Source organism: Cygnus atratus, chromosome 19 (assembly GCF_013377495.2).
Source record: "Cygnus atratus isolate AKBS03 ecotype Queensland, Australia chromosome 19, CAtr_DNAZoo_HiC_assembly, whole genome shotgun sequence".
NCBI classification, from domain to species: Eukaryota; Metazoa; Chordata; class Aves; order Anseriformes; family Anatidae; genus Cygnus; species Cygnus atratus.
The window spans coordinates 3,393,760-3,414,698 of record NC_066380.1 but is presented as its reverse complement, the minus strand read 5'-3'; the positions used below and the strand labels follow the sequence as shown (position 1 = coordinate 3,414,698).

General features: G+C 53.8%; 3 protein-coding genes, 1 long non-coding RNA gene and 2 other non-coding genes across 6 annotated transcripts; 4 read left to right on the top strand and 2 right to left on the bottom strand.

The window, feature by feature from the left end:
• Window positions 1–250: 250 nt before the first annotated feature.
• Window positions 251–2,571, bottom strand: PIERCE1 (piercer of microtubule wall 1). The gene is made up of 3 exons (XM_035555310.2): window positions 2,388–2,571; window positions 2,216–2,288; window positions 251–1,625 (listed from the first exon to the last, which is right to left on the bottom strand). Exons 1-3 carry the CDS (start codon window positions 2,465–2,467, stop codon window positions 1,440–1,442), a joined length of 339 nt encoding a protein of 112 aa, XP_035411203.1. The 5' UTR covers window positions 2,468–2,571; the 3' UTR covers window positions 251–1,439.
• A 6-nt stretch (window positions 2,572–2,577) lies between these two features.
• MRPS2 (mitochondrial ribosomal protein S2) lies at window positions 2,578–4,353 on the top strand. The gene is made up of 4 exons (XM_050714625.1): window positions 2,578–2,633; window positions 2,768–2,848; window positions 2,973–3,102; window positions 3,444–4,353. Exons 1-4 carry the CDS (start codon window positions 2,606–2,608, stop codon window positions 3,985–3,987), a joined length of 783 nt encoding a protein of 260 aa, XP_050570582.1. The 5' UTR covers window positions 2,578–2,605; the 3' UTR covers window positions 3,988–4,353.
• A 1,155-nt stretch (window positions 4,354–5,508) lies between these two features.
• Window positions 5,509–11,407, top strand: LOC118252239 (uncharacterized). Its single transcript, XR_004780094.2, has 6 exons — window positions 5,509–5,755; window positions 6,031–6,097; window positions 6,805–6,854; window positions 7,510–7,556; window positions 8,457–8,509; window positions 10,477–11,407. It is a non-coding gene; the product is annotated as an uncharacterized LOC118252239 (long non-coding RNA).
• Window positions 6,349–6,481, top strand: LOC118252345 (small nucleolar RNA SNORA17). Its single transcript, XR_004780113.1, has one exon. It is a non-coding gene; the product is annotated as a small nucleolar RNA SNORA17 (small nucleolar RNA).
• On the top strand, window positions 6,900–7,032 carry LOC118252346 (small nucleolar RNA SNORA17). Its single transcript, XR_004780114.1, has one exon. It is a non-coding gene; the product is annotated as a small nucleolar RNA SNORA17 (small nucleolar RNA).
• Window positions 11,408–13,061: 1,654 nt separating the features above from the next.
• On the bottom strand, window positions 13,062–20,028 carry DIPK1B (divergent protein kinase domain 1B). The gene is made up of 5 exons (XM_035555253.2): window positions 19,893–20,028; window positions 17,192–17,326; window positions 15,068–15,175; window positions 14,706–14,882; window positions 13,062–14,315 (listed from the first exon to the last, which is right to left on the bottom strand). The coding sequence occupies exons 1-5, from the start codon at window positions 19,953–19,955 to the stop codon at window positions 13,503–13,505; spliced, it is 1,296 nt and encodes a 431-aa protein (XP_035411146.1). The 5' UTR covers window positions 19,956–20,028; the 3' UTR covers window positions 13,062–13,502.
• Window positions 20,029–20,939: the final 911 nt, after the last annotated feature.

Here is a 20,939-nt window from a genome sequence, read left to right as displayed (position 1 = left end):
GTGCAGGTACTGGATAAATGATGCAGTTTCTCTGTCTGTGTAACTACAGTTGTTGCAAGAAAACTTAGGAAAGTGTTTTTTTTTCCTCTGGATTAGTTGTCTTTTTCTCAATAATTTCTTAAGGCGTTGTAGTTTTGACAGATAAGAAAGATGAACATGCTGTCTGCGAGAAACCATTGAACATCCAAAGGCTTAATACATACCTCTGGAAAACATGCATTTTGGTTATTCATTAAATAGTACAGAAATGGTTTTTAAAAAATCTTATTTATTAATGATATATGAAGCCAGAGTTTAAAGGATTAAAGAGTTTATTAAAGAATTAATTTAAAGAGTTAGAGAGAAAAGGTTAAGGGAATGTATTTTTTGTAATGTATGTCATTCTACTATTTATAAGTATATGCTGCCTATAAATTAAATAGAATGTTTCATGAGCTATTTAAATGTCATTAAATCACATTCAATATTTATAAACCAAGGTATTATTTCTAGTAAAATTCATTCCATAAGTTAGTGATTTTCATCTCGCACCAAAGTTGCTGCATGTGTTTTTCCGACCCAACTACTGAATTCAGTTTTGGTAACATGGATTTAACTTTCTTTTCGCCCACAGCTAAATTTGTGGCCTTAACTAGTTAGGAGTCCTATTTAAAAAAATACATACAAGAGTTTGGAGTTGGGGGGATCACTTCTAGAAATGTACTGCTACCTTTAACCTGTTAATTTTGTAGCTATTTTGTCATGTTGTAATAGCAAGCCTTATGTTACTAAGCTTTTATTCCTATGTTCTGGAGAAAAAAATCTCATTAAATTCTAACTTATGTGTTTAATAGTGTGAACATGCGTGTTAATCTGTTGCTGCTTATTGTGCCATATGATTTTTTTTGACAGTTTATAGTGTTTTACTGCCCTTGGGGACAACAACTACAATTTTCAGCATTGCTTAAGTGCTGTATATTCCTCGCAGCAGACACAATGCTAATGCCATGGAAGCCAGTGATCAGAGAGAAGTAATTGTCCCTTCCCTGCTTATCTTAGCAGAGAATCAATATTGGGTGAGCAACAAAGCCCATCTAAGAATAATAGCTGCGTGGCGGAACAGCATGGCCTGGGACACCAGGTAGCAGCCACAGCATTCCTGTATACTCACGGGCGTTCAGAACAACATTATTTTCCTGCATGTGTTTCTTTATTAAGACAACAGCTCCGAAACAGCAGATTAAGTTTAGGACTCTCTCAACACTGTGGTTGTCATACCGGGTTGCTTACCCACTTAATTCCCTGCGCACAGCCTACGTTTCTGCTGTGACAACAGATTTAGTGTAAGGTCAGTGCTGTTCTTTGCCTGCTTATTTTTTGTAGGGGATGTTTATTTTTTTACCTATGCAGCCAGCACTAAACTGAAGTGGCTTGGTATTGTAGCTGCTGCTGCCACAGCTCTAACAGTGCGACGGCCTGCTGGCGTTGTAGCTGGGATGGAAGTTGAGGGTGTCATAGGGGGTGATGAAGTTGTCTGGGCCGGTGACGTGGCTCTTCTCCAGGTAGGTGTTGAGCCCGTTATTTCTGTACATGCCGCACTGCGCCAGAGCGTTCGAAAACGTGTGTGAGGTGACGTGCAAGGTGGTCTGTGGGAAGGAGAAACGGGAGAAAGGAGATGATTTAAGTGCCAACATCAGCAGTACCTGCAATTTGCACAAGTCTGGACAAAACTGTAAGGGTTCTTCATCTCAATGCACCTCAAGGAGTTCATTGTCAGGGATGTTGCAGACAACAGGGGGTTGAGACGGCTCGGAGCTGCTGGGTCTGCCAGTGGCTGCCGAATGCCATCTCTGAGATGTGGCCACCAACACCTCCTACACCCAGCTGCTTTCTGCAGGAGGGAGGTTTGCTCTGCGTCGGCATGAAAGCTCTTACGGAGGGCACGGACCCCTGAGGAAGAAAATGAACCCAGCACCGGCAGCGTGGTGTCGTTAGCCGCAGACCCTTGGGAAGCTCCAGCTCAGCGTGCCAGCACCAGCTCTCCCTTCCACCCACACTGGGGGGCTTTATGAACTGGGGGGGGGGGGCTTTGCGAGCCATAGCAGGGCCCCATTTCTTGCATCTGTGCCCCTCTGCCTTGGGAGGGAGACAAAAGCCCCCCCAAGAGGCCCAAGGGGAGGCCGGGACCCGTTGGAGCCAACCGGGGTCCCAGGGAACGGCTCAGGCTCGCACCTACCGGCACCTCGTGCACCGTGGGGGCTCTGCTCCCGTAGGCCTGGCTGCTGGTCCGGTACAGGGGGTGCGGCTGCCTGCGGGGGGGACACAGCGCATCAAACCGGGCCGGGGCCGGGGGGGGTTGGGGCCGGGGGTTTTGGGGCCGGGGGTTTTGGGGCAGGAGCTGCGCTCACCGGGAGCCGGCGGGGTGCTGGAGGCCCCCGCGGTACCGGGAGTCGGGGCCGGGGCCTCCCGGGGCGCCCGGACGGGACATGGGGACCGGGGGGGTGGTTCGGGGGAGACCGGGAGGGACAGGGAGGGACCGGAGGGGGGGCAGCGGCACGGGGGGGTCGTGGGGCGGGGGAAGCGGAAGGCTCCGCTCCTCTTCCTCTTCCTCCCGCGGGCTCGGATCATGGCGGTGCCGCGGATCCTGCGGGCAGGTGAGGGGTCGGGCTGTGCCCAGCCGTGCCGAGCCGAGCCGTGCTAAACCGAGCCGTGCCGAGCTAAACCGAGCCGTGCCGAGCTATACCGAGCCGTGCCCGGCGGTATGACCGCTCTGCTTCTCTCCCCGCAGCAGCCCCCCGGCTCTACAGCAGCCTCCCAGCCCCGGTGCCAGCCCCAGCCCCGGCCCCAGCAGCCCGGTCCCCCGGTCCCGGTGAGTGCTGCCGAGCCCCGGCCCCTTCCCCCGGCCCGGCCCTGCCCTGCCCCGGGGCTTTCCTCTGGCCCCTGTCGGCGCAGGAGGGAGGGAGCGATGGTTGGGGTTTTTGTCCTTCTCCCAGGTGCGGATGACAGGCTGCTCACCGAGCCTCTCAGCCAGCCCGACTTCTTCAACGTGAAGGAGCTCTTCTCCCTGAAAGATCTCTTCAATGCCCGGGTGCACCTGGGGCACAAAAAGGGATGTCGGCATAGGTGAGTGACCCGTCTTGTGATCCGGCACTTGTTCACATCAGGAGCGTTTCCACAGTCTACCCAAGCCTTTGGAGGTGGCACCAAGCCAGGCAGGGGCTGGGGCAGCGTGCAGAGCCTCTAGTTTCCATCTGGTCACGTTTACTGCCCTACAAAAGCACAGGGACCCTGAGCTGAGCAGGTGTCAGACCCACAGCCCCTCTGCACCCAGGTGGGACAGACACGGATGGATGCTGCAAACCAGGGAGCTGCAGAGAGCAGCTGGGAGTTGGGGTGTGGAGTCAGAAACTTCTGCTCGATGTAGCCCCACGTCCCCATGCGTCGCCCGCCCTCTGCCCCCACAGGTTCATGGAGCCCTACATCTTCGGCTGCCGCCTGGATCAGGACATCATCGACTTGGACCAGACGATGGATCATCTCCAGCTGGCCCTCAACTTCACTGCCCATATCGCCTACCGCAAGGGCATCATCCTCTTCGTCAGCCGCAACCGCCAGTTCTGCCACCTGGTCGAGAGCACGGCGCGGGAGTGCGGGGAGTACGCGCACACGCGCTACTGGCAGGGCGGCCTGCTCACCAACGCCCACATCCAGTTCGGGTCCGGCGTCCGCCTGCCCGACCTCCTCATCTTTCTGAGCAGCCTCAACAACGTCTTCGAGCCCCATGTGGCCATCCGGGATGCTGCCAAGATGAACATCCCCACGGTGGGGGTGGTGGACACAAACTGTAACCCCTGCCTCATCACCTACCCCATCCCTGGGAACGATGACAGCCCCACCGCCATGGAGCTCTACTGCAAGCTCTTCAAGATGACCATCATTCGTGCAAAGGACTACAGGAAGCAGAGGGAGGTCTTCCACGAGCTCCAGAGCAAAGCGGAAGGCAATTAGAGCAGCTTCGTGCTGGCCGAGGGACAGGCGTGACCGTTCCCAGCAGTGTGGCTCAGCTCCCAGCTGGAGACAAGGGTCCTGCTCTGCTCCCATGGGTGCTGCACCCACAGCATCGCTCTGGTCCTGCACCCAGAGCACCAGCTTTAAGCAGAGCAGTGCTGAGGGACGTCTCCAGCTCAGAAACAATTTGGCTGGAGCATTCCGAGGGGAGACGGAGCAGGGCCAGTCTCAGCTCTGTCCTTGTTTGGCCCTGTTGCAAGGAGGCACATCTCTCCTGAGGCTGTCCTGTTCCCGAGCTAATGGTCTGGCATGAAACCACGCGTATCGCGCACCTCTTTATGTGACAAATAAAGGGCTTTGATCCTTTTTCTTTCTTCCCGTTACATACGACGGTGGGGAAATCTCTGGCAAACATTCATGCTCACAGGATGGGGGGACAAAGCGCTGCAGGTGCTCCATCCTGGGGACCCTCAGAGGGCAGGGGGCTGTGCAAGGCCAGCCCGTGCATCACAGGGGTGTCAGGCCCCTTGGCGTCAAGCATCCACCACAACAGGCTGATGAAAAGAAAGAAAAGGTTTCCCTTTTTCCCAAAGAAAAGGGAAGCCCAGCCTCTAACATGCCCCATGCCTCTGTGGGGGCCTTAGTGCAGTCCCGCAGCGTAGGGGTCAGGCACAGGGAGGGGAAGAAATGCCGGGGAAGGGTCCCCGTGTCCCGGTGTCCCCATGAGGGTAACGACAGCAATAAAGCTGCTGATGTATTTTGTGACCCTGACGATGAGTGGGAACCCGACCTTTTGGATGCCTCTTTCCTTTCTTTCCAGAAGAAGGTGACAATTTGTAGCTCTTTCACCAACGCTTGAGACAAAGCGGGGGTTAATTTGTATAATTACCTAAACATGCTTTTCTGCCACTCAGGTAATTTTTTATGAATTCTTTTACCTTTTTATAGTGCCAAACTTAATAAATATGTAACCATTTGTGAGGAGTGGAGAAGGCTAAACTAATTATATGGTCTTAAGTGTGCCTTCCTGCCTTCCTTCTTGAGATGTACTGCTCTCTGCGACTGCCTGAGAGGGGAGAAGCTGTGGGGAGCTGGGGTCGGCCTCTTCTCACAGGTAACTAGTGATAGGACTGGAGGGAATGGCCGCAGTTTGTGCCGGGGAGGTTCAGGTTGGAAATGAGGAGACATTTCTCCTCAGAAAGGGCGGTCAGGCGTTGGGACGGGTTGCCCAGGGAGGTGGAGGAGTCACCGTCCCTGGGGGTGTTTAAGGAGAGGTTGGACGTGGTGCTTGGGGACATGGTTTAGTGGTGGTACTGGCGGTGGGGGGACGGCTGGACCTGATCCTGGAGGCCTTTCCCAGCCCTAACGACTGCGGCTCCATGTCCCCGTGTCCTTTAGGGGACGCCTCCCCGCCTTGAGCCCTCCGGCCCGGCAGGCGGCGGTCGCGTCCTTCACGGGGTGTCCCCGCCGCGCTCCACCGCCCGCCCTTTATAAGCGGGAGGCGGGCGCGGGCCCGGCCTTTCGGAGCGGCGATCGGGAGGGGGACGGGGCTACGTCGGGACGAGGGGGCTCGGGGAGCCGGGGCCGGCCGGGGGACTCCGGAGAGGCCCCGTCATGGTGCCGGGAGCCGGCACCGAGCTGCAGAGGCGCCTCTGCTCCGCCACGGGCCCCCGCGGATGGGCGCTGAGGGGGCGGCCGCGGGGCCCGGGCGGGAGGAGGATGAGGAGGAAGGAGCCGGGAGTCGAAGGCCGGGAGCCGCCGTGGGCAGGTGGGTGGCGGGGGGGGGCCGGGGGGAGACAGGGAGCGTGGCCAGGGTGTGCTGGAGAGGGGGGTAAGCACCCAGGCCTGCAGCCTACTCAGGATTTAAACGTTAAAAATTTGAGTGATTTTAAAAGAATCTGCTTAGCAAGTTAATTTTTTTGGTTTTAATCTTTTTTTCCTGAGATACTATTAAGTGGTATAGTTCAGAAAGAAGCTTAATATGTAATTAGCAAAGCATCGCATTCTTCCTCTTTTTTTATTCCTCTTTCTTTTACCTTGCAGAAGGCAAAGGGTGAAATGAGCAAGATTTTTCGGCGGGAGGAAGATCTTTCAGCGTGAAGAACCAAGGGTAAGTAAGGCTTAACATGAGGCCTCTCCACGTCCCGTGCTGTGAGGAAAAGCTAGTCGCTGCTGGCAAACAAGTTTCAGGCACCTCATAAAAGTATATCTTAAATGCTGTACTGCATTTAGTGTTTCTAGCCACACCAAATACCTTCCTAATACAACTTTTTGAGTAGGTGGTAGAATCTTGTTCTTATAAATATCCCTAATGCTACCCTTTAGGCTTTGTGTGCTTGGCGTTTTTTTTTTAAATTTCTTCCTGCCACAGGCGTTACAAAGGTGGCTGCTGTGGCATCTTTGTGTCATTAGGTGGCAGAGAGAGACAGGCTATGTTCTACGCTCGTTTGTTCCGAAACCCGTGAGCACTCAGAGTGATTAATAGCCTGACACTGTAGATAGGCTGGTTTTGTTAGGAGGCTTTTAAGAAATTAAATCTCTCCTAGTTTGTTTTTTTTTTTTTAATTGCCTGAAGTGTGAGAGCTCTATGTGGTAGAATAGAAAGCTGCTGTATTGAATGTGCAAGTCCTGGGGGTTGCATGCTGGCAGCCTAATGCTGTCTGGAAGTAAAAATAGGCCCGCACTATGCATTTAGTTCTCCAGTTTCTCTCTTTTACTGGGCCTTTCAATTTCTTAGTGAAAATAACCATGTAACCAGGCTTTGAAGCACGTCTAAACAGCTGCTATAAATTCTATGTATATTTTCTGCTCTTTCAGAGAAAGGTGTGTGATGTGGCAGATCCAGGAGGTCTTCTCCAAGACATGAGGTGAGCAGTTGTAGATGTGAGTTCATGTGCTGAGAAGCTCCATGCCCTGCCCCAGTCGTGTTGCAGATGTGGCTGTAGTGCCATGTTTGTGTCATTAGGTGGCAGAAAGGAAAAGGCTACGTCTTCGCTAGTGCTCTGAAACTTGTGAGCACTCAGAAATGGCGAGCAACCTGACACTTCTTTCTAGCTTCCTCTTTTTTAATGTTAATCTTAAATCTTGCAGTTTGGACAGCTGTGTAGGGACAGGGTACAGAAGCTAGTCCTATCCTTTAGTGTGACAGTCATTCTCAATAAATATCTTGTTTGTGTGGCAGATGAGAGATGTGACTGACTTAACTATCATCAAATGTCAGCAGTCCTGTGCGCTCATTATGCTGAGCTGCAGTCTTGAAAATTCAGTAGCTTCCTTGGTGTCTTGCTCTGCTTCCATGGAAATACCGGGCTGCGAAGAGTATTTTTCTTTCCAGGCCGTGCTTTTTTCTGCTCCATTGTCTTAAGAATGAGGCGGAGGGAGAAGCACTGAGCCTGAATTCCAAGTTAGCGACTGCTTCTGTAAAATTCCTAAAAGGTGTTTATCTAAATTGTGGCTTACACCTATTTTTCTTGCTTTTGATTTCTTTTGCTATGAATCTAATTACCATCTTTTCTTTAATAGGAAACTCTGAAGGCAGTTGTTTGAAAAGATGCTTCCACAGAACAAAGGTGAGGTTTTTGAACCTATGTGATAAAAAGCACCTGAATTGCGGCTGTGGCTAGAACCGGTCTTAATTTATGCTTTGCTAACATGTTCTTTGTTGAAAGCTAATTTGGGTTTCTTGCATATCATGTCTCTTATTGGCATGGAGAGATGGCCAGCTCCAGTATTATTTATTCTAATAGTCCTGACTCCTTGGAGATTTTGATGTCATGACATCTTAATATCATTAGGGGGCAGAGATGAATGGGCTTCCTGTGCCTGAAACTTGCAACTGCTCAGAGATTTTAACTTGACATTGTTTTCATGTGTACCTCTTGAGAGAGAATCAGCGGAAGATGGAGCAAATTTCCTTGGAAAGATAGTTAGAATGATGTCAGTTTTAATCACGTTGGGGAGGAAGGTCCTTCTGCTTTTTTTTTTTTTTTTTTTTGCAAGGACAAATAGAAGTGACAGCTCTATCCTTGAGTTCTATTTTTGCCTTGAACGCAGTCCTTTGTGGCCTGTGAGACATCCTTGCTTTGATGTCTGTTCCACCTGTAAAGGGAGGATAGCAATATACTGCAGCTGTTGAGTTTTGCAGGGTTTAGCACGTGGATATTGAGAATCCACTCTACCAGGGAGCGGAGTAGATAGGGGAAACAGGCACTTGAGTTTGTTTTCAAAGTACTGGCATGGCCTAGAAGCAGTTGGGTGTGGATTCAGGATACGGAGAAAAGGGTACCCTTCCCCTAACATTTGTTAAACTCTCAGCCAACAACTTCTTGACTACCAAGGGTGCTGAGTAAGCTTGACCAAAAGGTGCAATCAGCACCTTTGGCAATCTTCTGAAACGTGGCTTTTAAATCATGCTTGCTTTGGGGAGTTAAAAAAACAAAAACAACTTAAGATGTTCTTTCTTCTTACAGATGCATTTGGCAACAGGTCTGAGTTGTTCTGCAGTTTGCTTCAAATATTGAAGGTAAGTATTATCTCTTGGAAACATACTCAAACCTCAGCGTGTTACTAAAGCAGTGCCAGGGTAGGTGTTTTGGGGTTGGTACATCTTGTCCCTCTGTATCCTTACAGGACATGGGCAAATCAAAAACTTGCTCAAGGTGGCATGTTAAGATCTTTCCAGAAGTATGCGTCTAAAATTCAGGGTTTTCCTTTTTTTTTTTTTTTCTTTCTCTCTGAGAAACCTGTACTGTAGGTGGAATGCTTTGGAATTAAGCTCATGCACGTGAACTTAGCAGACAAAAAAAAAAAAGTGATTGTGCATGTAAGAGTTGGTTGGGGGAGGTGTTCTTGTAGAAATCTTCTTTAGGTATTCGAGAAACCAGAAGTTCAGCAAATGAAAATTACGTTGCCATTGGCACAGATAAGAGCTGTGCAATTTCAGATTACTGATGTTAATAAATGTTACAGAAGTAACAGCAGTAAAGCACAGCACTTCTTTTAAGTGTCTGTACAGTGAAGTACTGTTTAATCAAAGCCGCTTTTGCTGAGAACATGCTCTGTGTGTTGTAAAGTGTCAGAAATGATCAAAACAGGGTCTCCTGCTGCAGCCTGACACAACGCTACTGGAAAAAATGTTTGTCACAGATCCGCAAGTGGTGAGATGATGTCTTAGAGGTACTGTAGAAATAAAAAAAAAATAGATTAAAATGTCTTTCAGTAAATGTAGAAGGGAGTGCTTCCTGAGACAAGATGTAGGTCCTTGTTTATCGTGGTCTAACTGGTAACACAGTAGACAAAAAGCAAAAATATCATTGAGAACAGTGCAACTTTTTAGTTGTTTTCTGCTGTGTTTATATGTTAGCATGCTGGAAGTGAGAGAAGGTCTGGCTACGCAGAGCTTTGTGAAACTCTGAGGCTTTGCAGTGACTAATAGCTTGACAAAATCTGGCGGTGCTAAATGTTGGAAAATGTCCTCATTAAATGGGCATTATGAGGGCCAAAGGTGCCATTAACCAAGCGGGTAGCTGCTGGCTGCAAAATGAGCCATTTAATTGGGAAAAGTCACTGCCTACCAGCAGTGGTGTTGGAAAAGAATGCTAATAAGGTTGTTGGGGATATGGATATGCAGAGAGGCATGCCTTAAGATGCGACTCTTCCATTTAAATTCCTGACTTCTTTTAGTGCTGAAATACGTAATGGATTTTTTTTCATCAGACTTCACTCACATCAAGGGTCCTGTAGGGGTAGCGAGTGCCTGATGAGGCTCTCTTTAGACCTTTACTGCGAGGCATGGAAAGAACATCTATTAAAATTTTCCCAATGGCATTTGCTGCTAACCATCTTCCCAAGACTGAGCAGCAATCCTGGGCTATGAGTGTTTCTTTATCGAAAGAGTTACCTGGCTTTTGGCTTTGGAAAAGATCAATATTTTGTATTAAAGTGGTTCTGATTTTTTTTTTTAAAAAAAAAAACAACCTTCTGTATATTACCATCACTGTTTATAACTGTTTTATGTCATGGCTTTGAGCACTGGAAGAAGCCCAGCTGTTCTTCCTTTGCATTATTAATAGCTTGCCTCTGCACTGAGGCTGGCAAGCTCACCTTTGAGTTTTAGGCAGCTGAAGAGCAACCAAAGTGATTAGAAGGCTTTTTTTCAAAACCTTCCAGATGCAGTGGCACAGAACCTCCTAAAGTAGTCTAATTTATTAGTGCCTTCTGTCACTGTTTTAGGTCTGATCCATACAAGTTTTCAGGCGCTCAGCTTCCACTGACTGCAGTGGTTTCAGCCAGCGAATTGCAGGGTTCATGTGGTTTTTTTCTGGACTGAAGTATAATTTCTGAGCTTAGATACTATACCATAGTGAACAGTAGGAGTCTCAATGGTATGGATGAATTACCTTCTTAGTATTAATGTTTATTGCTAACTTCTGCTGGCTGTATTTATTTGAAGTTCTTGTCTAACATCCTGGGTGTTTTTTTTATTTGCAGATCGTGCCTTGAATTTTAGAATTTCTCGCAAACCTGGCTACAGGGAAAGAAGTGGGTTAGACGTATCTGCATTTGAAGATTCCTAAAGCTTCATCTTTTTTTTTTTTTACATGGCTCAAGCAAACTACAGCCAGCAAAAGCTCACGCAATACTTCTTGAATGTAGTTCTGAATGTTTGCTGTAACTTGTGTACTCAAACGTATAGCTCCAAGTGTCCTTTCTGCTTTTCTTGTACTCCTAATGAAGAGCCTTAAAAGTTGTAGGCTTTAATTTCTGCCAGTAATCTCGGCTCGCACGCAATGTGAAAATATTCACGCCCGTATTTTGAAGCACTGTTGTCTTGATGTGTTTTCTCCATATGGTTGAAGAGGCTTAAAATAAAACTACTATAAAAACGCTCCCTACAAGTCTGAATTATGCTTGTGTATTTGTACAACCCAAAGTAATGTTTTAAACCATTCTGTGATTTAGGACTTACCTGTGCGTATGAGAACTGTGATTTTTTTTTTCAACCTTGAACAATGAAACGTAGAAACTTGCTTCTTAACTCAGTCCTCTTCTAGCGCTCTTAAATCTACCGTGCTGCTCAAGCAGCAGCATCTCTTGAGATCCATTTGTCAGCTTTTCACTGCTTCAGCTCTTCCTCCTTTTCCAACTGCTGTGGGAAGTTGGAAGGAGGCTTTATGAGGGTAAAATAGCTTTGCCTTTAGTCATATTTCACATTGTACCGTAACTTGCAAACAATAATCTGTTGTTTGGAAACACTTGTGTGTTGTATTAATGATGAACTAAAACTGGGTTCTTGGGGTGTGTGTCATAATCGGTGTCTGTCCAGTCCTGTTCCTGGGGTTTGCAGATGAATAACATGGTAATGTGATGTTTTTGTCAAAAGTCTTTATTTGAATAAAGTATCTTAGCTAGTGCTGTTAAATACATGGGCTGTCTTTCTCCTGAACAACTCGTTGTAAATGCACAAGGAGGTTCTGATACTTGGGATGATGTGGATAAGTACAGAATGCATTTGTTTTCTTTTGTCTTACCTGCTGCTTTATCTAACATGGCTTTTTGGGAAGGGAGCGGTGGGGATTAAGTAGTGGGAGTGCCATTTATCAGGACAAAATTTACTTTTTAAGATTTCAAACAGATGGGAGGGTGAAAAATGGCTGTCCTGAAAATGAGAGGGTTTGGCATGGTTGTTAGGTTTCTTTTCCTAATAGCAGAAGAAAATTAATTTGTCAGTGGAGCTAGTTGCCATGGGAATACAGGACGATAGACGAGGAGCTGGGGTAGCTCCGTGGAGCCTCATTAAAAGAATTCCAGTCCTTGCCCTCCCCCAAATGCTCTGTGCTGTGCAGGAAGCTGTACCTGCACTTACTGCGGTGCCTGGAGGTGGAGTCCTGACTGTATGATGTTAATACTGAATTAAGGGCAACTGCAGTGGGCTGAGGAACTCGCAACCCTTCAAGTGAAGAAACCTTACAAATGCTCAACCTTACCCCAGATGAATTATGTTGCAAAGCCGACTCCTCTGCAGGGAGCAAGCTCTGCTGGCTCTGCGCTAGATTTAGAGCACTGTTGACACTGAAACATTTCCTCCATAAATAATAGTGAGAGGTAATGATGATCCTATGGAACTAATAGAAGGAAATACTGATATCTCTCCTCCAAAGGGCTCATAAATTTGCAGCCGTGACGTTACCGATTGCCTTCGTGGGCTATATATACTGTCAAATGTATTTTTTTCCCTCGATGATTGTACTTCAGATATATGCTCCACTTCACTAAGCAATTGTTGGCAAGAGCACCAGCATATGTGCTCCACCAGCAGTGATACGAATGTCCTGCGAGCAGAGCAGGCTCGGGGTGGCTTACAGAAACTCTGCCTTCTCTACCTGTAATTTTGAAAGGCTGAGCGTTTAAAGGAAGCGGCCTGTGGCTAAGAGACCTGGTACTATTTGCACAGACAAACAAATGATCGCTGCTGAAAAGATTCTCTGGAAATTCATTTTGATAATGGGAGAAGCACTGGATTATTCTGGTATTAATCTTTAACCTCTGCAGTGCAAGCCCGGCTTAGAGGATTAAACCGAAAGGTTGCCTCATCCTTGCATAGGTGGCTGAGTAAGGTGGGCAGTAACAAAGGACAAGTGTGTGGTAGCTGGTCCAAACTGAGCACAGGGTAGACTTTTACATTTCCTTTAAGCTGTTCTGGCCTTACACGCTCCAAAACCTGGCACGCTGGGGAATGGCCCGGCCTTCCCGGCAGCCGGTTGTGGACTACAGGCAGAAGCAGCTGGGCGGAGAGCCTCACGCAGGCCATTGCATCACTGTCATGGGGTCAGGCACTTAAAAAAGCAGTGAAACAATTGCCAGGGTTCTCGGCCGTGGAAAAGACAGCTTATCCGCTTCCCAGGTTGCAGCTGGATCTCATGGTAGATGACTCAGATACTTAAGGAGATACTTCTGAATAGGAAAAAATCTACGTTTTTTGCCTTTTTAGCTCGCAAGCAAGCTGGTGCTTAAAAGGCTGCTGTTTCACTATTGATGTACTGGCGTGATTCACATAAAAGCTATTTATTTACATCAGAGACGTTCATCAAAATAAGATGCGACAAGTACAGCATGAATGATTCATTCTCGTCTTTCTGCACTGCTTTCCTGTTAATCAAGAAACAGTTAGAGGCACCCAGCTGGGCTCCGCTGCCTTCTCTCCTCCTGTGTCGTCTGCTTCCCCCGAGCCCGTTCCTCAGCCCAGCTCCTGCACCCCAGCTCCTGGCACCCCAGCTCCGCAGCATGCTCTTGCAGACTGGGTCAATGGTTGTGCTGGGTGGTGGAAGTCGGGACGTTTGGTTTTTCATGAAGGCGACGGGGCTGCGGCTATGCTGAACTCCCTGCGGAGAGCGCGGGTTTTTCCTGCGGGGGAGAGAGGATGGAGGAGCAGGCCCTTGACCCTTGGCTGGGCTTTGCTCCGAGATTTCAGATTCTAAATTCCAGGGCTGTGCTTCCCCCCCCCCCCCCCGGCCCCGTTAGGAGTATTTGGTGTTGGAAATCTTCTTCCAAAGCAAGGTCTTGAGGTTGTTCAGCACGAGGGAGTGGTGCACTTCCATCTGGCTGGCCAGGCCGCTGAGGGTCATGCAAGTTCGGAGCTGCTTCTGCAGCTCGTCCTTCAGCTCCGGCGGGGCTCCGTACAGCAAGTAGTCCTGCAGCAGCCCGCACACCTTGGCCAGGTTGGGCTGCACCACGTCGCCTTTGCACTGCTTCATCAGCTTGTCGCAGGTGGCCGTACAGTCCTTCCCGTAGGTGCAGTCCACGTTCTGCTCGCAGTGGCGACCCTTGAGGAACCCCCTGATGGCCATCTCCGTTGCCACCTTCCTCAGGTTGACCATCTTGAAGTCGTACTTGTCGTTGTAGCCCACGTTCCTGAAGCTGGTCTCGCAGATGTAGAAGTTCCCGTAGGTCCCGTGGAAGATCTCCTCCACGAACTCCAGGAGCCCGATGGCGATCTTGGCGCGCCGGGGCCAGGCTGGAGCGACCCACTGGTGGATGACGCGCTGCACGGCCGCGGGCAGCAGCGGCTGCAGGAAGGGCGGCACGTCCGTCCCGTACAGGGAGCTGTGAGGGATCTTCTCCGTGACGTAGAGGTCCCCGCAGTGCCCCAGCAGCTTGGAGGTGTGCTCTTTCTCGTGCAAGGAGAGCAGGAGAAGAAACTCGTTGAGCTGCAGCAGCGCCCAGATGGACTTGGCCTCTGCCAGAGACACCTTCCCGTCCCGGTTCACGTCGGCCATGGTGATGATCTGGCTCACCAAGGCTGCCAGAGAAGGCTGGTCTCCTAGGTTGGACTGCAAGAGAGGAAGAGAAGTGCCATCAGAGCCTTGCAGCTCTGCATTTGGGCTCGGTATCGTAAAACGGAGCTGGGGGAGCAGCAAGCTGAGCGCCTGGCTTGGGAGAGGGCGAGCGCGGGGCTCAGGCACTCCTGGTGCTGCACGGTCGGAGGTGTCACCCGTGGTACAGCCACCTCCAGGGCTGTGACACCGAAATCTTGCAAATAGGAATTCCTGTGTGGGGATGAGGGGATTTCTCAGCTCATCCGGCCCTTGAAGGGGCCCCAGCTCTGGTCGGAGAGCGCTGGCTGGCAGAGCTCTCCTTCAGGGGCAAGGGATGGGAGGCCAACTTGAACCTTTCCAGCTAGCAAGTGGAAGGAGGCAGGCTCCGGAGGGACCCTCACTCACCTTCAGGAAGTTCAGGAGCATTTCTTTGAACTCATCCATCGATGTCCCCCGAGTGGGTTTGTCAAAGAGAACCACATCCCTCCTGGGCACCGAGGCCGGGTTGCTGTCTGCCTTCAGGGCCTCTTCGATGCCACACTTGATGATCACCTCCTTCTCCTTCCAGAGCCCGCTGTAAACCTGCAGCGGAGGAGAGGGGGGGAAAAGGCAGGAGGAAAGCAGCAGCCAGACCCGGATGGGGAACCGTGATGGGCAAGGAGCAGAAGCGTGGCTGGGTGGAGGAGGACACTTCCCAGGTCCCGCTTTTTGGCACTTGCACCCATCCCCAGCTGCTCGGTGGCCCCACGAGCGGGGCAGAGACCTACCTGCTGGGTGGGAGAGGAGGAGAGGCAGCGCTGGAAGAGGAGGCTGTGCTCCTCGCACAGGTCTTTGCACGTGGAGCCAGAAATGATTCCCTTCTTGTACTGGTCGCACTGGGGAGGGAAGGCAGAGAGAGGCAGCTCAACGGGTGCTGTGCAGTGCAGCTCCCCGTCCGCCCTTGGAATCGGGGGGGGTGTCCCGTGAGACGTGGGGCACCCCAAGTAGGCAATTTGGGGAGTGCCAGTTCTCAGGCACAGCTGCACTCATTGCCAGCCCAGCACCGCCGCAGCCTTGGGTCCAGCACCAGGGTGCGGTGCCAGGGACCACGTCGTCCCCCCCAGGCTGTGTTGGTACACCTCATCGCAGGGACTGGCATGGCTCCGTGCCTCAGTTTCCCCACTAACACCCTCACAGCCCAGGGGGCAGCAAGGCCGAGGAGGTAAAATGCCCGGCACCGATGAACGGCAGCGTGGGTTTGTCAGGGAGCTGCAGCGCTCATTGCTCTGAGTCCAGCCCCTTCCAGTGCCCCCGGCCTCCCTGCTCTGTGCCTCCCAAAGAAATCCCACCCAAAATCTTCTCGGCCTTGACATTGAAGGAGTCCTGCGGGCCCCAGAGCAAGGCTTTTAATGGGGGAGATGTGAGATGAGTGTGTGGGGGCACCTGGGGCTGAGCCCCAGCAAAACCCGCAGCAGTTGCAGGAAGGACCCTTTGGAGATGGGTCGGTGCCTCTGGAAAAACGTGGCTGGGCTGACACCGGCTGCTCCCCGCAGGCACGGAGCTCTCCAAGGGGCTGTCCTGGGGAAAGGAGGTTTTTGGCTCCTGGCTCCAGCAAACAGGCTGGGCTGATCGCTGGATCAAATGCTATCTGCTGTCCGAAAGGGGCAGGGCAGGTGCCCCCGTGCTGCTAGAGGGGATTTGCTGCTGCAAACCCAGCTGGGGAGCTGCCAGGCCTGGGGCTGGGGGAGGACGAGGCTGCAGGGGCTCAGGATGCTCTCGGAGAGCAGCAGCCCGTGCTGGGAGATGGGCTGGCCCCGGTCCAGGCGGCGGCGGGGCCAGGGACAGGCGGTGGCTCTGATCCACGAGCAGGGCACCTCGGTCGGCGAGCTGGAGGCGTCCGCAGGCAGGAGAGGCTGCAGCTCTGCAGTCAGCAGCGAGGGCTCAACAGCCTCGGGGCTGCAAACGGGAGCTGCAGAAATTCACAGCATCTTTTCCCTTTTTTTTTTTCTCTTTTTTTTTTTTTTTTTTTTTTTTTTTAGCATGGATGGGAATTAACCCCTGGACCTGCTCACATGGGCCACGGCTGGACACGGTGTCTTAAATCCCAAGCTCAGAGCGGGAATTAGCACTCCGAGACCCCGTGGTCGGAGTCATGCAGAAAATCAAATTAAACGATCGTTGCTGTTGTTATGGCAATTCCTGCCTCCCTTCGCCGCTGAAGGATTGATGAACGAGGTGTTTGCAGCCAGAGCCTCGGAGTCCTGCTCCTCGCTGGGACCTGCAGCCCTGCCACGGGACACCCGCAGCGGACCCCGGGGGGCCCCGCTTGGCCACCGGCCCCCCACCAGCCCCGGCTGAGCCAAGCTCCTGCGTGGGGTCTGCCCTTCACGCGGGCTGGTGCTTTCTGTAGGACACAGCATTTACAGAGGTGCACCCACAGCCTGCCTGCTCCCTTTTTCCTTCTGCAGAGCACCCCGGCACGATGCTCTGCCCGCCCGCAGGTCCCCCCTCGCAGCCCCGACACTGCAGCTTCACCGCGCAGACGTCGACCTGCCAAAGCCTGGCTTGCTTCCCTCCGACATCCCATTAAACGGCTCTGCCACCGCCCTGGCAGGAGAAGGTCACCTCCCCAGCCCGCAAAGCTCGCTGTGCCGCCGGGGATGGAGCCGGGGGAGCAGCTGCCAGGAGAGCTCTTTGGCTCGGCGTTTGGGCACGATGGCGCAGAGCACGGCACCGGGCTCAAAGCTCCCTTTCCCCATCCTCCCTCCTTCCCACGGCCTCCCCCATCCCGTCCCACTCCCGTCCCTGCTCCAGCCAGCAGCTCCCCACGGCACGGCTCCCCCCGGCTCCCCGCACCGGGACCCCCGTGCCCGATGCCGGCCCCGGCGCGGCGGCTGCTGGCCGGCACTCACAATTATCATCCGGCAGACGTGGCCGCGGCAGAGCTCGGAGTAGGACGAGTAGTGCATGTAGGCCACCCAGCTGCCCACGAAGATGCCCAGCCACACCACCAGCAGGTATTTCACCTTGATGCCCGGGAGGCGACTCTGGAAGGGAAAGAAAGCGCGGGGGAAGGTCGGCGGCGGTGGGTGGGTGCCCATCGGTGCCGCCCAACCCGGGCACAGGCCAGGACCCAAGTTTTCCCCACAGACCAATCTAAGCGCCGATGAAACCTTCAGCATCTTTATGTATGTTCACCAGCCTATTATGCAACTCCTGCTGCAAGTAGGTCACTTAAAATTCCCTAAGAGCAGGGAGATTACAGTACCGAGAGGAGCCTCCGGCCACGCATCCGTGTGCCTGGGAGCCGCTGCCCTCTGCAAAGGGTCGCTGCCAGAGCAGTGAGCGGCCCCCTCCTGCCCACCGGGACCCTTCTTGTCCTCACACCTGGGTAACGAACCTGTGAGTGCCCGTGTGATGCCCTGTGCTAACGATGCAGAGGCTTGCAGCACGACTTTGTTCCCCTGGCCTCGACTCTTCCCGTCTGACCCCGCAGCAGCGCCGCTGCCATCTGGGCTCCCCACCTGCGGGCTGTTTGCCTGGCCCGTACAGCACCGCGTGGTGCTGTCCCTGGTGGTTCCTCAGGGCAGGGGACTAATCCCCTTTCTCCTGGGGTCTGTACAAAATCCTTGCTTCGTGCCAGGCCAAGAGGGCCCTTGGCTGGCAGCTGCCTCCAAGCCCTCCTCGCACACGTGGGCCGTGAGACCGTGGCGTGCCGCACGCCTGCTGGGGCTGGATCCGAGGGGATGTGGCACCGCTACAGCCTGCAGGGCTCCACGTCCAGATCCTGCCCTCCAAAACTGCTCCCAGCTCCGAAATACCTCCTCCCACGGCCGCTGCCCTGCTCCTGTGCCAGGCTGCAGCCAGCAGCACAGCCGGGGTGAACGGGAGCGTGAAACTGCCCGGGTCTGAGACGAGATCACGACACCTCGCACGGTTAATTGGCAATACCCAAGTGTGAGCCGGCCCGTGATGCCCTTTTTGCCTGTCGAGCAAGTGCACCGCTAATTAACGCCTGTTAGAAGAGAACCCAAGCACAGCGAGGACTTGGCAAACATAAAGGACAGCGGCGTTTTCCTATAGGGCCGCACCATGGGGCTGAAGGCAGCTCAGGTGGCTGCAGTCAGACGAGTCACTGGGGCCTAGGAGACCCCCCAAAACTGCCCAGCAGCAGGGATGTGACCCACCGAACCCCCAGCAAAGGGACCTGTTGATGGACTTCCCCCATTTTGGGGTGACAAAGCCCTGGAATGGCCAAAATATCCCCGTTGGCTTACTCAGACCAAGAACCCATCACTTTCCCGGGCAGAAGGGAGGTCGGGACTGAAACCTGAGCGTGGCACATCGCCCCTTAGATGGTAGAAGGAAGCAGGAAGGTTTGGGATGCGTTGCAACGAGAGGTTCCACCGGGTTTTGGCAACATTTTGCATTTGTGGCTGACGCTACACTTCCCTGCAGGGGCTGAGGCTCAAGGCTCAGGGCTCCCTGCCCGCTGCCTCCCCTGCCCACCGCCTCGGCCGGGAGCACAAACCAGCGGCTGCTGCCCTCCGCTTGCTTGAGCTGCTGTGTTTAGATTTAGGGTGACTCCAGGAGGCGTAGAAGTGATTTGGGGCCAGAGCTGCCTTGAAAGGCAAAACAGACGGAGCATCGCATCACGGCTCCGACACCACGGGCTCGGCCACCCCTGGCAGTCCCAGTGCCCGGCCCCTGCCCGCTGGCACAACTCCACGCAGCTGCTGCTCAGGCTGCAGGGCTGGGAAGGTGACAGCCGGCTCTCGGCTAATGCCAGCCCCCAAAATGCCCCCCTTGGCCGTGCAGCCCCCCCGCCAAGGGCTTTGCCTCAGTTCTGCTCCCCCCCCTGCCAGCAGCCTCTGCCCCCTTCCCTGTTCTCAGGGATAACCTCGCTGCTCCGGGACCTTTCCCATCCCATCGCTGCAGGGGGAACACCCGGCCCCATCACTGCTGGGGCGCTCCTACCAGTAGCTGAGGATGGGGAAAATAAATAATAAACAAACAAACAAATAAATAAATAAATATTAAAGAACAGAAATAAAGAGAGGGGAAGGAGTCAGCCGTGCTGCTACACCGCTGCATTGGCTCGCTCAGTTATTTATGCGGGGTGGGTGGGCGGATGGATGGATGGGTGGAAGGAAGGATGGAAGGAAGGATGGACGGATGGATGGACGGATGGATGGGGCTGCCTGACGGACAGATGGACGGACGGGCAGATGGAAGGAAGGATGGGCAGATGGATGGGGCTGCCTGGCGGTGCATCTCTCCCCGGCCCCACAGAGCGCTACAAGCCGCGGGTTATGCAACCGCCTTGGTGCTGGTCCCCAATCCCCACGTCCCGATGCCGGTCCCGGTGTCCCGATGCCACCCCCCGTCCCCCGGTGCCGGTCCCCGTCCCGGTGCCAGCAGCGCCCCCAGCTCCCGGTCCCCCAGCGGAGCGCCCTTTGGGCACGGCCGGTGCCGGGACGCGGGGACGGGCGCCTCCGAGCCCCCCCCCCGGGCCGGGCTCACTCCCTCCATCCCTCCCCTCCCGTCCCCCCCCCCACCCCCCCCCGGGTCGGGATCCGTCCCCCCCAAACCCAGCTCATCCCCGGGCGGTACCTGCAGGCCCTTGGAGAGGGGGCAGAACAGCACCAGGTGCACCAGCCGCCGGATCCTCCGCATGCTGCGGGCGGCCGCGGGCCTCAGGCACCGGGGGGCATGGCCGGGGCGGCCGCGGCCCCCGCCTCGCCTCCGGGCACCGGGAGGGACCGGAGGGGCCGGGGGAGAACCGGGGGGACCGGGGAGGGGGGGGGGGGCCGAGCCGCGCCGCCCGCTCTGCCCGCTGCAACGCACCCGGCTTGGCACGGCTCGGCCCGGCCCGGCCCGGCTCGGCTCCGCCCGGCTCGGCGCGGGGCGGCGCACGCAGCTCCGCCGCAGCTCGGGGAGGCGGGGGGCTGATACCCGGCACGGCACGGCTCGGCTCGGCACGGCTGAGCCCGTCCCCGCAGCGGGCAGCGTCAGCCCGGCCCCCCCCCCCGCCTCAGCCGCCCCCGGGGGTCCCCAGGCGGGGATGTCCCCGCGGTCCCCCAGCCCCGGGCAGCCGTGGGGGGTCCCGGCGGTGACCCCCCGGGCAGCGGCAGCGCTGCTCTCGTCTTTTATTTTTATTTTTTTATTTTTAGCACGGCCCCGGGAGCTGTGTTCCCCTGCCAGGGCTGGGAGCAGCCATCGCTGCTGCCGCTGCGCTCGCTCCTTGCGTTTCTCCCTCCTGAAAGCCCGGCGGCAGAAGCAGCAGCAGCAGCAGCAGAAGCAGAAGCAGAAGCAGCAGCAGCAGCAGCAGCAGCAGCAGCAGCAGCAGCAGCGGCCGCCCTCCCTGGTTGTGTTGCGTTTGGGCAGGGAAAGCTCCAGGCAAGACAGGGGCTGCTTTGTGTCAGGCCCCGGGCAGACAGGCCAGGGCCAGCCTCTGCTCTGGGGGGTGCAAAATACATCGTCAGGCCGGAGCAAGAGGAAAGAGGCAGAAATATGATGGGAAATGCTCAGGGAAGGCTCCTCACAAAGCCGTTTTTAAGATAATTCCTCACTCGCTATTAATAGCTCTTCAGGTTATCCATTTGTCCCCCTTTCCATGCTTCAAACTGCTCCCTTCCATTTGAACTAGGCTCAAAATGA

Coding starts and splice junctions, on each gene's coding strand:
- DIPK1B (XM_035555253.2), bottom strand. CDS start 19,955: ATGCGGAGGATCCGGCGGCTGGTGCACCTGGTGCTGTTCTGCCCCCTC. Junction 17,327..19,892: donor CCCTCTCCAAGGGCCTGCAG/GTACCGCCCGGG, acceptor TTTCCCTTCCAG/AGTCGCCTCCCGGGCATCAA. Junction 15,176..17,191: donor ACGTCTGCCGGATGATAATT/GTGAGTGCCGGC, acceptor TTCCCTCCCCAG/TGCGACCAGTACAAGAAGGG.
- MRPS2 (XM_050714625.1), top strand. CDS start 2,606: ATGGCGGTGCCGCGGATCCTGCGGGCAG. Junction 2,849..2,972: donor AGCCCGGTCCCCCGGTCCCG/GTGAGTGCTGCC, acceptor TCCTTCTCCCAG/GTGCGGATGACAGGCTGCTC. Junction 3,103..3,443: donor AAAAAGGGATGTCGGCATAG/GTGAGTGACCCG, acceptor CTGCCCCCACAG/GTTCATGGAGCCCTACATCT.
- PIERCE1 (XM_035555310.2), bottom strand. CDS start 2,467: ATGTCCCGTCCGGGCGCCCCGGGAGGCCCCGGCCCCGACTCCCGGTAC. Junction 2,289..2,387: donor CAGCACCCCGCCGGCTCCCG/GTGAGCGCAGCT, acceptor TCCCCCCCGCAG/GCAGCCGCACCCCCTGTACC. Junction 1,626..2,215: donor CCACGGTGCACGAGGTGCCG/GTAGGTGCGAGC, acceptor TCCTTCCCACAG/ACCACCTTGCACGTCACCTC.